The sequence below is a fragment of the Neovison vison genome, chromosome 3, assembly GCF_020171115.1.
Source record: "Neovison vison isolate M4711 chromosome 3, ASM_NN_V1, whole genome shotgun sequence".
In the NCBI taxonomy this organism is placed as follows: Eukaryota; Metazoa; Chordata; class Mammalia; order Carnivora; family Mustelidae; genus Neogale; species Neogale vison.
The window spans coordinates 197,622,881-197,637,761 of NC_058093.1; the positions used below are offsets into that span (position 1 = coordinate 197,622,881).

At 42.4% G+C, this 14,881-nt stretch overlaps 1 protein-coding gene across 7 annotated transcripts in view; it reads right to left on the reverse strand.

Moving 5' to 3' along the window:
* The window catches only part of MPHOSPH9 (M-phase phosphoprotein 9), a 65,596-nt gene that overhangs the window by 39,388 nt on the left and 11,327 nt on the right, over positions 1-14,881 (reverse strand). For 6 of the 7 annotated variants that reach the window (XM_044243479.1, XM_044243478.1, XM_044243476.1 and 3 more), the window contains 7 exons: positions 14,278-14,798; positions 13,284-13,407; positions 9,597-9,687; positions 7,158-7,264; positions 3,382-3,504; positions 2,760-3,220; positions 2,279-2,434 (listed from right to left, as the gene is read on the reverse strand). In XM_044243479.1, the coding sequence (XP_044099414.1) occupies positions 2,279-2,434; positions 2,760-3,220; positions 3,382-3,504; positions 7,158-7,264; positions 9,597-9,687; positions 13,284-13,407; positions 14,278-14,798 (1,583 nt within the window). The remainder of the gene's footprint in view (positions 1-2,278; positions 2,435-2,759; positions 3,221-3,381; positions 3,505-7,157; positions 7,265-9,596; positions 9,688-13,283; positions 13,408-14,277; positions 14,799-14,881) is intronic. The other variant, XM_044243477.1, reaches the window with a different exon arrangement.

Sequence of the window (14,881 nt, forward strand, 5' to 3'; positions counted from 1 at the left end):
GAAGCTGCATTCCTCCTGGGTTGAAAGCAATCACTGGGATTTGAAACCTGGCAGTGTGGCTCTGGGGTTCACACTCCTAACCACTGTGTATTGATGCTGTGCAGCAATCAAATATGGATAAAACTGTTCTTGAAAGAGGGCGCCTGGGTGGCTCAGTTGTTAAGCATCTGCCTTCCAATCAGGTCATCATCTCTGGGTCCTGGGATCGAGCCCCACACTGGACACCCGGCTCTGGGGGGAAGCCTGCTTCTCCCTCTCCCACTCCCCCTGCTTGTGTTCCCTCTCTCGCTCTCTGTCAAATAAATAAATAAAATATTAAAACTAAAACAAAACTTGAAGGAAAGAGCACAAAAGAGTCAGGTGGAAGTATGTTATGTTTACTCTATTTTTCTATTTTAACCACCACACTGACTGTGGTAGGAAACTGTGCGACAGAACAATCAGAGACCAGACTGGTCCACCATGTGTCAGGGGCCCCATTCGCAGTGCCAGAAGGGGTTCTCCCCCTTGCAATTTTAAGTTTGAAAAAGCCTGCTGTGGGGGTGCCTGGGTCGCTCAGTGGGTTAAAGCCTCTGCCTTCGGCTCAGGTCATGGTCTCAGGGTCCTGGGATGGAACCCCGCCATCCATCAGGCTCTCTGCTCAGCGGGGAGCCTGCTTCCTCCTCTGTATCTCCGCCTGCCTCTCTGCCTACTTGTGATCTCTGTCAAATAAATAAATAAAATCTTTAAAAAAAAAAAAAAAGTTAAAAACAAAAGAAAAGAAAAAAGAAAAAACCTGCTGTGTACGCTGACAACTTAAAATTGGTTTTTGTCTCTGGTGAATCCTTTCTCCTGTGCCAGGTGACAGTGACTACTGCTGTGTCCCTGCGTGCTCTCTGTCCCCTCCCTACCGCGCCCCCCCACCGCAGTTCTACCGCAGCCACTTCTTCAAACCCCAACTTCTAGGCGGTCCCACCTACACCGCCCCCACCACTCTATGGCTCTAGCAGCTTCGGGGTAAAAACAGTGCTTTACTCAGCAATCCTTCACTAGGCGCCTTCTCTAGCAGCCTCTCTGTAATGCCTCCGTTTTCCACAGGAAGTACCTACAGTCCTCTTTGTACTCCTCTTTGTCTTCTTGAAAACAACAAAAAAACAAGAACCAACTTCCCCCAGCCTGCCATCTACCATTGTCCTTTTATCCTAGAAAACCTAAACCTGGCTTGTTCCGTTCTGGTTTTTGTCAAACTACTGCTCTTGACCACTGCACCCCCAGTCCCGGGCTCACCCCCACCCCCACCCCCAGAAGCGGAATGGAAGCTGCTGTGACTCTTGGGAATAAGACAATAGGTTAAACCACAGCAGCCACAGGCTAGTATCAAGGCTAGTTTTCCTAGAATTCTGCAAGTGAAACTATTAACTGCACCAGATGATTTCAGCTCCTTCTTAATCTTTTTTCAAGGGGCTTTGTCTTTTTTCTGCCTTAAGGATCTACTCCTCGCTGCTACATCAACGTCAGTTTTCAATCTGTTTAAGTCCCATTTAAATGTAAAATATGTGGCAAATATGCTGTTACTGATACCGGTTAGAGCTTCAAATTTTGTTCAGGATTCTCTCTCTAAAACAGGTATCCGGCCATCCTTAACATAACTGTCCCCTGTGTTGTCATGTTGGTTTCTTTTTTGAACAAGATAATGGCTTTCACAGGTACATGAGTGTCTGGATTCAGTTATGTGAAATCTGGGTTTATGAAAAGATTGAGGGGGCGCCTTCGTGGCTCAGTGGGTTAAGCCTCTGCCTTCCGCTCAGGTCATGATCTCAGGGTCCTGGGATCAAGCCCCACATCAGGCTCTCTGCTCAGCGGGGAGCCTGCTTCCCCCCCTCTCTCTGCCTCCCTTTCTCCCTACTTGTGATCTGTGTCGAATAAATAAATAAAATCTTAAAAAAAAAAAGAAAGAAAGAAAAGATTGAGAACTGCTCGAGGACGTTAGTCAGAGATTTCTTAGATTTCATTGTACTAATCCCCCACAAATGAAATTCCTTTAAGTACACAAAATCTGCTCAAATATTTCAGTATTTTGTCCATATGAAACAAATGCCCTCATGTCAGCTAACACTCTGCTTTATGAGGTTGGTTCAAACCTATAAAAACAATTACTTAGGCAAATATATCTCTGTTACAATTTTCAAATCTAAAACATGTTTTCAAAGTCTTTCATCACAATATAGTATACTTCAGAAAAAATAATATATTCCAAGTTGGAGAAACACTAACTTTATAGTTGAATTATAATTTTTACCTGTCTACAAGAATTTGATTGGTTTTCTTCCAATCTTCAACTGCAGAAATTTCCTTTGCCTCCAGTTTCTGTTTCAAACTATTTATTTCTGATTCATAATAAGCTCGAAGATCCGCTATGTGTCGAGCATGCTTTTCCTTCAGGTTCTGCCTAATTCTGTGGTTGAGGCAAAAAAAAAAATTTAGGAGAGCATTTCCTCACTCTCTATCCCATAAGAGAAACCAAGAACACAATGTCTTATAATCAAAGTACAGCCTTTTTCCTCTGCACACCCACAGAAAACATAACAGATTATTACACACGTTGACAACTAAGCAAAAAAAAAAAAAGACATGGGTCAATTTTTAGAAGTTCTCCCTTAAAAATACAGTATCTCTAAGATTTTATATGTTAGGGACAGTCAATAAAAACCGTTGCCATCATTCAAGCAGATGTCATACAAAATCGGCTAACGTTAGAAGCCATGCACTGAAATACATACTTGGACAGTATCACAGGATCTTCCAGGGAAGCCAAGGAAATGCATTCTGGGACACTGCTGACTGTCCCTGGAAGCTGGGACGGACTGACTGAGGCTGAGGTTCCCATGACAGTGTTTTCTTCATCTACAGTGTTGACCGAGATGTCATTACTATTAACAGTATAAACTGAAGGAAATGTGGAACTGGTCCTACTTTCATTTTGGAATCCATGATTTTTCCAAGAGTCCACTGGTGAAGCTTTTGTATTTGAGGGATATTTTGGGAATCCAGATAACTGAGAAGCAATATTACTTGCTTGTGAAAATGAGTCTATGTCAGAGTGACTAGACATAGTAGGTTCTAGAACAGAGTCTGGTGAAAAGGATATTCTGTCATCAAGGGCATTCAAAAAGGCCTGTGGTTGAATCCCTGAAATCTGCTGATTTGGCTTCATGTGTAACGTCGGATCTAGAGTTAGTACCTAGAAATAAGACAGACAACAGTAAGGTTTTGCCCTCGGTACTCAGTGTTTTTTTTTAAGTGAGTAGGCTTTAGATCTCCTAGGGAAAATAAAGCTTAAGATAAAAGTTAAGAGTCATGAAGCAGCTTTCATTTTCAGTCAGCAGAGTGTTGACAATTTACCTCTGGTGGATGATTTGGGTTGGAAGAAGTGAGATTCCTCTCAGGTAACTGCTTGTTTTCCCTTTGTTTTTTATGATAAATATCCTTCAGTGATGGTAGCTTCATCTCATTACTAGTATTAGACTTAAAGATATGAAACAAAATTATTTGAATGGTATTATCAGTGATGAAAAAAGTTTACTGGTATCAAGATCAGCACCACAAAAAGATTCTGGAGAGATTTTAAATGAACTGAGACTCTATACTATCGGACTTAGAAAACAAATTTAGAAGTCATTACCTGTTAATTATGAGTCTCCCTCAGAACAAAAAAAATTAATATCCCCTAATAATAAATATTAAGGTGATAATCTGAACCCAACTTATTTAGTAGCCTAAGAATACTTCTAAAGAATTAAAAACTTTGGTAGCCCCTCCGACTCAAGATAAAAAAATCAAATTTTGAGGTAAGAAAAGACTTCATCATGAAAACCAAAGCAGGATGAAAAGAGTTCTGACTAAATTAGTATCATGTGACTCAAGGGGACAGGTATAGGGATACCTATGTAGTTATTTTCCTATTTTTTAAAAGATTTATTTATTTTTTTAAAAGATTTTATTTATTTATTTATTTGACAGAGATCACAAGTAGGTAGAGAGGCAGGTGGGGGTTGGGGGAGCAGGCTCCCTGCTAAGCAGAGAGCCCAAAGCAGGACTCGATCCCAGGACCCTGAGATCATAACCTGAGCTGAAGGCAGAGGTTTTAACCCACTGAGCCACCCAATGCCTAAAGATTTATTTATTTTACAGGGAGGAAGAGGATTGAGCCCATACATATAAGCAGAGGGAGGAGAAGAGAGGGAGAGAGAGACAGAATCCTCAGATTCCCCACTGAGCGAAGGACTGCCCCACCCATCACACAGATTCAATCCCAGGACCCTGAGATCACAACCTGAGTGGAAATCATAAGTTGGACGCTCAACCGACTGAGCTACCCAGGAGCCCCTTCCTATTTTTTAAGAGTTGGCAGACCAAAAAAAAAAAAAAAAAAAGTGTTAAGAAACAAGTTACCCAGTGGAAATAAGACCCTTTTAAAAACTCTTAAAATAAGAAGACATGACCCTAATTACAGCTTGATGTCAAGGCTCTGCCATGCTGGAAATGTGGCAAAGAGGTCTAAGCTCCAAACATTAAAATCTCAGCCTTAAATTATTTCCAGGTGGGATCTATTGCAGAGCATGGCAGTGGATAATTTAACCCCAGGTCTCAAATATAAACCATGGACTTTCTCTTAAACGAGATTATAGATTCAGCAAGAGGTACACTGAAAGCATTGAAAGAATACATTCACAGGGGGCTTCAAGTTTGTGTCCAATTTCCAGACCCTACACAGCCTGCAGAATGCCATGAATTAATTTTTTTTAAAGATTTTATTTATTTATTTGACAGAGATCACAAGTAGGTAGAGAGGCAGGTGGGGGTTTAGCAGGCTCCCCACTGAGCAGAGAGGCAGACACGGGTCTTGATGCCAGGACACTGGGATCAGGACCTGAGCCAAAAGCAGAGGCTTTAACCCACTAAGCCACCCAGGTGCCCCTGAATTAATATTTTCAAACAAGCCCTTTAACTAGCTTGTGAATAAGATGATTAATTTTTTGTGTGCATGGGGGCACCTGGGTGACTCAGTCGGTGAAGCGTCTGACTTTAGCTCAGGTCATGATCTCAGGGTCCTGGGATGGAGGTAAACAGGGGGGGAGGTACGGGGCGGTGGGGGGGGGAGGTCCCCAGGGACTCTGCTCAGCGGGGAGTCTGCTTGTCCCTCTCCCTCTGTCCCTCCCCCTGCTCGTGCCCCCCTCTCTCTCTCTCAAATAAACAAAAATCTTAAAACACACACACACACACACACACACACAGACCTTTTTAAGAGTGCATTAAAGGAATTAATTTGCTGACTATAAACCCTTAAAATTAATAATTTCCATAATGCTATTTTGGAATTTTACTTTTTATATACCAACAACCCAAAGGCCCTTTCAAGACTCTCAGCCTATAACAAGCAGTGCTCTGGTTGTGGCCTTGAGCCTGAGGAGTCCCTCCCTAGGGGCTTGGGTGAGCAATTACAATTCCTCCATAGAGAGCTCACAGTAGAACCATTTTTCACCATTTTCCACATCTAGGATTTCTTTTCATATTTTAACATCTCTGAAGTGAGGACGCCTCTTGTAATAAATGGCATCTTACACGGCTTGCGGTCAAGTAGCAACTACGACCTAATTGTCATTGCCTGCTCAAAAGTAAGTATCGAAGACATCAAAATCAGCCAAACAGGTGTCAGCAGTCTGGAAGAAAATCCTAGAGACTACATCGGAACCCCTGAGAACCAGTATTTGAGGGATGGTGAATCCTGTACGTTTAGCAATATTCCCCCATCTGGGAGCCAAACAAAGTCCAGTTCTAGATGACCACTAAAGCCAGATAAAAACAGCACCAAGACCTTTCTTCCTTTTTTAAAGAAATGCCACATCCTTGGGCGCCTGGGTGGCTCAGTGGATTAAGCCGCTGCCTTCGGCTCAGGTCATGATCTCAGGGTCCTGGGATCGAGTCCCGCATCAGGCTCTCTGCTCGGCAGGGAGCCTGCTTCCTCCTCTCTCTCTGCCTGCCTCTCTGCCTACTTGTGATCTCTCTCTATCAAATAAATAAAATCTTTAAAAAAAAAAAAAAGAAATGCCACATCCTCAAAGCTCTCGATGGCTCAAGGAAAAGAGTATATGGGAAAACAAAACCCACACTGAGTTGAAGAGAGCCTCTATAGGTGAAAAAGTTTTAACAAACTTATATTACTTATATTGTCCTTTATATGTGTGTTTAAGATTTCTTTGATAAAAATCAATGTTTAATTAGGTCTACAAGCTCTTTCAATAAGAATAAAATACATATTCTACTATAACAGTGCTCTCTTGGTAATTCTGGGAGGAGTGAGAATACAAAACAGGAAGTCTTAAAGGCAACAGTGTCTTAGCATCACCAAAATACTGTGTCCATTTGCTGATGGTGCAGATTACGTCATGCACACAGTGAGCCCTGCCATGACAAAGCCCACTGAGCCTTCCGGCCCCTCACAGTCTCATTCCTCAGCTTTCCTCCCTCTGTGTTTATCTCTCTTTTTCACTCCTTTCCTGAAGGATGGGATGCTGGATTCCGCCCCATTGTAGGACTCTGATGTCTACACGTATGTTGTTCCCCCACGGCCCCGCCGATGCTAGTCAATCATGCTTACAGCTCTCCTGGTTACCTTCAATGTAATCCCTTCTTTTCCCAAACTACCTTCTCACCACCTGACCAAAACATGGACATACACAAGCTGGATAGTTTTATTTCATTATTCTGAAGAAAATACATTTCTCACTCAAAGAAAATTAACTACGGCAAATTAAAATACTCAAAATTAGGGTACAAATGGATTAGAAGGAGGGCATAATAGGTTGGAGAATCAAAACCAGGTGTAGAAATAGCAGAAGCAGTTGTCTGTGGACCTGCTGGATTTAGAATCATAGACACAAAATCATCTCTTTTCATTTTACAACACAGTAACTGGACATTTCTAATTCTACTCTTCAGTAACTTTCCTATGATCACGTAAGGCAATGAAGAGAGACCACATTTCAAAGCAGGTATAATTTACAGCCCAGGCTTTCTTTAATATATCAAATTGGGAAACACAAAATTTATAATGAAACAGCATATTTAACTACACCTGTATAATGCAAACACCCACCCACAATGTGTTTTTAAATTACCTGGCCGGGGGACATATCTGTGCAGGAGGCTGGTGCAAACGTCTTCTCTAAAGTTTCAGGCAAAGAGTGATACATGTCTTTCTCCTCCAGCTTCCAGTAAGTCAGTCCTGTGGCACACAAATAAGACAACATAGAAGACTGAGGAAAGAGAATAAAAATGCTCTCTAGGAGAGCTTATTTCTGCTTAAAGAAAATTATATACAGAGAGTGACTAGTTTTAGGCTATATGGGAAGTTCAATTTTGATGGCATAGAATCTCTTAATTGCTTTACCATGTAAGAGTTCTAATTTAATGATCCAAATATTTAAAACTGAAATGTACTACAACAAGGCAAAATATGGGGCACCTGGTTGGCTCAGGCAAGAGAGCACGTAACTCTGGATCTCGGGGTGGTAAGTTCAAGCCCCATGTTGGGTGCAAGGATTATAAAAAAAAAAATTTTTTTTTTTAAGTCAAGATAAACTAGTACAATCTAAAATGTACTTCGGGGCACCTGGGTGGCCTCTGCCTTCGGCTCAGGTCATGGTCTCAGGGTCCTGGGATCGAGCCCCGCATTAGACTCTCTGCTCAGCAGGGAGCCTGCTTCCCCCTCTCTCTGCCTGCCTCTCTGCCTACTTGTGATCTCTCTCTGTCAAATAAATAAATAAAATCTTAAAAATAAAACAAAATATACTTCGTAAAAGACCATTTCTTTATGAACGGTACAGAAAATGCAATATAAAGAATTCAATGGTTCAAATACACATTGAGAGTGTTTACTGTGCCAGGCCAGGGAGCAGGAAATGTGAGACATGAACAATAAATAAGTCACAAGGTATACCCGGAAGGTTAGAAGGCAGTAAGCACCCTAATGGTTAAGATTTAAAAATCGGGGCGCCTGGGTGGCTCAGTGGGTTGGGCCGCTGCCTTCGGCTCGGGTCATGATCTCGGGGTCCTGGGATGGAGTCCTGCATCGGGCTCTCTGCTCAGCAGGGAGCCTGCTTCCTCCTCTCTCTCTCTGCCTGCCTCTCTGCCTACTTGTGATCTCTCTCTGTCAAATAAATAAATAAAATCCTTTAAAAAAAAAAAAAGATTTAAAAATCGGGTATAAGGAAATATGTAGGGTGTGTGTGGAGGGGTGCTCGGGGTCGGCTCTTTGCAAGGTAACAAGACAGAGTAAGCATGTTAGCCCTAAGGGAGGTCCCCTACGTAAAAGGTGGGGAGAACATTTAAAATATAGGAAGCAGCGGGGCACCTGGGTGGCTCAGTGGGTTAAAGCCTCTGCCTTTGGCTCAGGTCATGATCCCAGGGTCCTGGGATCAAGCCCCACATCGGGCTCTCTGCTCCGCAGGGAGCCTGCTTCCTCCTCTCTCTCTGCGCCTGCCTCTGCCTACTTGTGATCTCTGTCTATCAAATAAATAAATAAAATCTTAAAAAATATATATATAGGAAGCAGCAAAGCAAAATCCTAAAAGGGGACCGTATCTGGCACATTTAAGCCAACAGCCTCGCTGCTGAAGCAGAGAGGAGGAACCGCGGAAAATGAGGTCAAACAGAACAAGGCTAGACCTTGTGGGGCCTGTGGGTGCCGACAAGGACTCAGGCTGCTCTTCTGAGGGAAAGAGCACAGTGGGGTTTTGAGCAGAGAAGTCACATGATCTGACCCCTCTTTAAGAAGGACCCTACAGGGGCGCCTGGGTGGCTCAGTGGGCTTTAACCCACTGAAGCCTCTGCCTTCAGCTCAGGTCATGATCCCAGGGTCCTGGGATCGAGCCCCGCATCGGGCTCTCTGCTCCGCAGGAAGCCTGCTTCCTCCTCTCTCTCTGCCTGCCTCTCTGCCTACTTGCGATCTCTGTCAAATAAATCAATAAAATTTAAAAAAAAAAAAAGTCTGTTTCTTGGTTTGTCTCACTCTCTCTCTCTCTTTAAAAAAAAAAAAGGACCCTACAGGCTGTTGAGCACAGATGGAAGGGTGCAAGGGTGAGGGCAGGGAGGCTGGGCAGGAAGCGGCAGAAACCCAGGTGACAGGTGATGGGAGCTCTCTGAGGGGGGGCAGCATGACGGGGGTTGAATTCCGGCAGTTTTCATCCTGCAAGGCTAATTCATCCTGACAAACCGCATGTGGGATTGTGGGGGGGAAGAAAATCAGTAGGTTACATCACTGAAGCTAAAATAAGCTTACCACAGAGAGTAAGGAATGGCTCACAAAGGGTTTGCATTTCTTAATTCACTCTGGAGCACCTGGAAAATGCTGAGATGCCTTCTGCAAGGGTTTAAATAACTGTAAAAAGTATTTTTTTCCTTCTATCCTTCTAGAATGTGTAACACAAATCAATGCAGTAAGGAAGTCAGACTTAGAGGCACAACACAACATATAACGGATTTACAGAAACTGCTCCATTACGCCGTACAGCATCATCGTCCTATTAGAAGTTGTTATAAAAAAATGACTATCATACCTGTTCCTGAATCAGACATCCAAGAATTTGGACTCTCATCTGGTTTGTTGAGGTAAAAAGCATGAGGATGCTTAGCAGCAGTGAAATTAGACTACAAGGCAAGAGAGAGAACTGTGAGTTCAAAGCTGAAAATCGTTAGGCACAAATGGCTGATCCAAGGAATGAAAGCCAGGTGTCAACCCCCGGCCTAGAGAAAAGTCTCAGAGGGTTCACAAATAAGGAGGAAAGTCTGGGTTTCCCCACGATTACAGGAATGCACAATGATAGGAATTAACCGTGAAGGATTTTCTTCTCCTGTGTGTTTACAAAAGTTGATTTGGGAGAACAACACCGGCAACTGGAGCTACTTAATGAGCTCAGGAAGAAAATGTATTTATAATTTGCCAGTTACATCCAAAAGAAATTCAAAATGCCTGGAATTAAAGTCACTTAGGGTCAAAATTAATGTGAAAGCCCTAATAATTCATTTTTATCATTAAAAGTACAATAATTCAAACTCTGAAAACTGCATTCAGTAATCTATATGAACTTCAAGTAGTAAATTATGTCTTTGTATAGGCAACCGGTTACCAACCGCAGAGAAGGCTCGAAATGCTTGCTTATCAGCGATTCTGATAAAAATACTGAGCCAACTACTCCTTGCGGTGTCTCTGGCATTGTCACAAGAAATTTAACAGAAGACCATTTTTATCAGTATTTTTCTCGTCAGTTCCACCATCATCGAACTTTTAGTTTTTGTTAAGAAGTATTTTTTTTTTATTTTTTTAGAAAGGAGTTTTTTTTTTCTTAAAGATTCCATTTATTTATTTGACAGAGATCACAGGCAGGCAGAGAGGCAGGCAGAGAGAGCAGGGAAGCAGGCTCCCCGCTGAACAGAGAGCCTGATGTGGGGCTCGATCCCAGGACCCTGGGATCATGACCTGAGCTGAAGGCAGAGGCTTTAACCCACTGAGCCACCCAGGCGCCCCTGTTTTTTTCTTTTTTAAGATTTTATTTATTTATCAGAGAGAGGGGGGGAGAGAGCGAGCACAGGCAGACAGAATGGCAGGCAGAGGCAGAGGCAGAGGGAGAAGCAGGCTCCCTGCTGAGCAAGGAGCCCGATGTGGGACTCGATCCCAGAACGCTGGGATCATGACCTGAGCCGAAGGCAGCTGCTTAACCAACTGAGCCACCCAGGCGTCCCGGCGCCCCTGTTTTTGTTAAGAAGTATTAAAGTTGCATTTGCTCACAATCCTGTGTGGACCCACAGCCAAAGTAGAAGGCTACAGAGGTGACAGCACTCTGCCTACCAAGGAGGGTGTCTTCCTTATGCTAAACAACAGCCATTTCAAGATGGGCTTCAAAATAGCTAGTACCCAAAGAAACTACCATTGTAGAAAGAGAAAACTGGATGCCAAGAGGATTCTGTCCCTAAGGATTCCCTGACTTAGACTGAAACTAGAAAAAACAGGAGAAGAGGAAGGATGAAATAAAGAGTTCCAACGTGGTAAATCTGCAGCATTTGACAAAGGATTATGTGGGTAAGAAATGTGTTCACTTCAGGTGTGGCACCTTGGATTCATCAACTACCTGTATCTGAAAGCCATCGAAAACTCAAATAAAAGAAACTTGATCTCCCATAATGATTTCCTACCAAAAATACCACTCATCTTAAAAAAAAAAAAAAAGGAACGGAAGGGGCAGCTGGGTGGCTCAGTCGGTTGAGCATCCGACTCTTGGTTTTGACTGCGGTCAGGATCTCAGAGTCCTGGTATCAAGCTCCCCATCAGTCTCCATGCTCAGAGCAGAGTCTTCTTGAGATTCTCTCCCTCCCCCCGCCCCTCCCCCAATGCTCAAGAGCCTGTGCATGCACTTGCTCTTTCTGGCTCTCTAAAATAATAAATGGAGAGTTGCCTGGGTGACTCAGTTGGTTAATCATCTGCCTTCATGGCACCTAGGTGGCTCAGTAGGCTAAGTGTCTACCTTCGGCTCAGGTCAGATCCCAGGGTCCTGGGATTGAGCCCCACACTGGGCTCCCTGCTTGGTGGGAAGCCTGTTTCTCCCTCTCTCACTCCCCCTGCTTGTGTCCCCTCTCTTGCTGTGTCTCTGTCAAATAAATAAATAAATAAAATCTTAAAAAAGAGAAAGCATCAGTCTTCAGCTCCAGTCATGATCTCAGGGTCCTAGGATAGAGCCCCATGCTGGGCTCCCTGCTCAGCGGGAAGTCTGCTTCTTCCCCTCTCCCTGCTCCCTCTCTCTCTCAAATAAATTAAATCAAGAAAGAAAGAAGGGAAGGAAGGAAGGAAGACGTTTTCTTTTTCTGCCAACCTAATTCAATAAAAAAAAGCACCTTTCAGGGGCACCTGGGCAGCTCAGTGGGTTAAGTCTCTGCCTTCGGCTCAGGTCATGATCTCAGGGTCCTGGGATCGAGCCCCGCATCAGGCTCTCCACTCAGCAGGAAGCCTGCTTCCCTCTCTCTCTGCCTACTTGTGATCTCTGTCAAAAAACTAAAATTTAAAAAAAAAAAGCAACTTTCACCCCCATCTCCAAATACTATCATGCTCTCACATCAAACAAGGATATAGCATCCTGATGGCTGACGGCACATGGGTTCAAAAGAACAGTTCTGTGAAGGCAGTACTACAGGGCAGGTCTTGGAGGCTCGGCAGCTCCTGTAGCTTCCTGCACCCTCACTTCCCTCCTGAACACAAAAGCGGAATACGTTCAAGAACAGAGATATGAAGAAGCCTAAGTATCACTGGCTGGCAAATGAAAATTTACTGAAAGAAAAAAGAACAGCGCCTTAGGAAGGCTGAGGGACTGTCTCCCTATGACTTCTATTTATTTTTCACAGATGATGCAAAGACCATGTTTATGATGATCAAGAAGTGGTCAATTTCTAAAGATACCAAGTTTGCAAAGATCAGATTTTACAACATCAATGTGTTATACTAAACAATGTTACTCTATAATAATTTAAGCCAAAAGGGCTTCAAAGGGCTTCAAACTTACTCATATCTGTAACTCTCTTCAACAAAAACAGCTGCTAGATTAGCAAAACGGCCACACAGAATTTAACCATGTAATCTCTCACAATTTGGGTTATAAATTCAGAGTTGTCTTGAAGCATTCACACACATAGTACTACTTCTTACAACTTCATAGTAATACAAATTATTTGAGGGCTTAAAAAAAAGTTAAGTGGATCACTCTCTGACCAAATGTAAACAGTTGCAGTAGAAAGCGAATTAGGACCCTTACAAAATGATTTTCCCTTTTTTTTTTTAAGATTTTCTTTATTTGACAAAAAGAGAGATTACAAGTAGGCAGAGAGGCAGGCAGAAAGAGAGAGAGGGGGAAGCAGGCTCCCTGCTGGGCAGAGAGCCCAATGTATGGCTCGATCCCAGGACCCTGGGATCATGACCTGAGCCGAAGGCAGAGGCTTTAACCCACTGAGCCACCCAGGCTCCCCTCACTTTTTATAGTACTTTACCCCTCATTAGTTTTGATTTCCAGACCACTAAAGAACCAGTACTTAGAGCAAACCACTGTTTCCAATCCTTTGAGATACCCGAAGGCAGATAGGTCAATGGTACAAATTAATACCATAAAAGAAAGGGCCGAAAACTTATGTTGATGAGTATGTAGTAAACTCCACGTAATTATCAGTGGCTGAAACATGGCAGAGTAAAGGGACTTATCACCCACCTTCTCCATTGGTGACTTCTTGGCCAGCTCATTTCCTTGCATAGGTTTTGAACACCCCTCTTCTGTAAGTGCTCTCTTTGGTTGGTTCTGCTTCAGCTTTTGTGCCCATGATGTTATCGATTTACTATTCAAAAAAAGAAAACCAAAGTTATTCTCTTTAGAAGCTGTCCTTCACACATAAAACTAAACACTAGTTGATAATGGAAAATGTTTTGAGTTGTTTTTCTAATAGCAGGGAACAGATGGATTTTTATTGATTCACTTAAATTTCTTCTTACAATTTTCTATTACCAAAGGCAAAGTGAACAAAAAAACTAACAGTGATTAATAATACACATAGCTGTAGCCATAGAACGAAACCAATCACAGTGGCCCATTCAAGCGCTCAAGGTCTCTCTCGAGCAAAATCTTTATTTATGAGGACTAGTAATGATTACTAATAGGTACACAAGATCTGTGGTGTTATAGGTGAACACTTACCTTAGAGGACACACTTTAGAGATATAAAACTGAACATTTAGGGTAAAGACATAATTTTAAATGATTATTTGCTTTACAAACATCCAGCCACAGTCGTCCTTAAACTTACAGAAGTTCCTCTTATATATAAAAAGCATTAAATATACTTGTGTATGATGTTTGCTTTCAAATTATAGGCACATATGTGACAAAACTCCACTGTTGATACAATCCCATACTCTAATTTTCAGCAAGTTTATAGTGACCAGAAAATATAAAAGGTATTATTCTGGCAAGGCTCCCACCTTAGGAGGTCAGTAGTCTTACAATGTCAAAAACGGGAAGAAAGTCAGACATTGGTAATATAGCGTATGCTTTATTTCCATTTGCCACAGGCAATAAATACAAGACTTTGTATTCAAAAGTGTTCAAAGACATCTCTTTTTATTATACTCAAAAAGGTGCTTGCTTTACTAGATTCTAAATGTAATAAACAAGCAAACCTCCCTTCAAAGGATGGAGAAATTCTACTCACCTATTTGTTTTCCCACTGTATACTTCTGAAATCTTATTTTCGCCAAGAAAGTGGTGTTCAAACTCACCAGGAAAAATAGAAATATCTTCCTTTAAAGATGCACACAACTCTTCAGTGGTATGTATATGAAAACTCTTGTTTTTTACACCATCTACAGGTGACTCCATCTGCCCCAAAGGCGCTCCAAACTGTCCTTCAGAAACCTCTGGGTGCTCCATGATCTCGGGCGGGTCCTTAGATTTGTAGGCATTTAATTCAGAGACACAAAAGGTGCCATACCCGCTGCTCACTGAGCTACTGTCCATGCTGCCGTCTGGTTGGGACGTGGCTGTTCCTTGCTGCATTTCGGGTTCTGAAGACTTAGGATAACTGATAATAGGTTCATTTCTCTCACTGTTTTCAGAATAAAAACCCATTTGACTTTCTGAAGAGAATTGTTTGCTTAAAGAACTATCGGAGGAAGCCCAGGAAGAATTACTGGTCTGTAACTTGACTAAGTTTTTTATCTCCTCCTGTATTCGCTGCAAATAAAGTTATAGATCTGGGTAAGAAAGTATATTAAACATTACCTTTGTGTAAATACTCTGAAAATATTGCTTAAAAA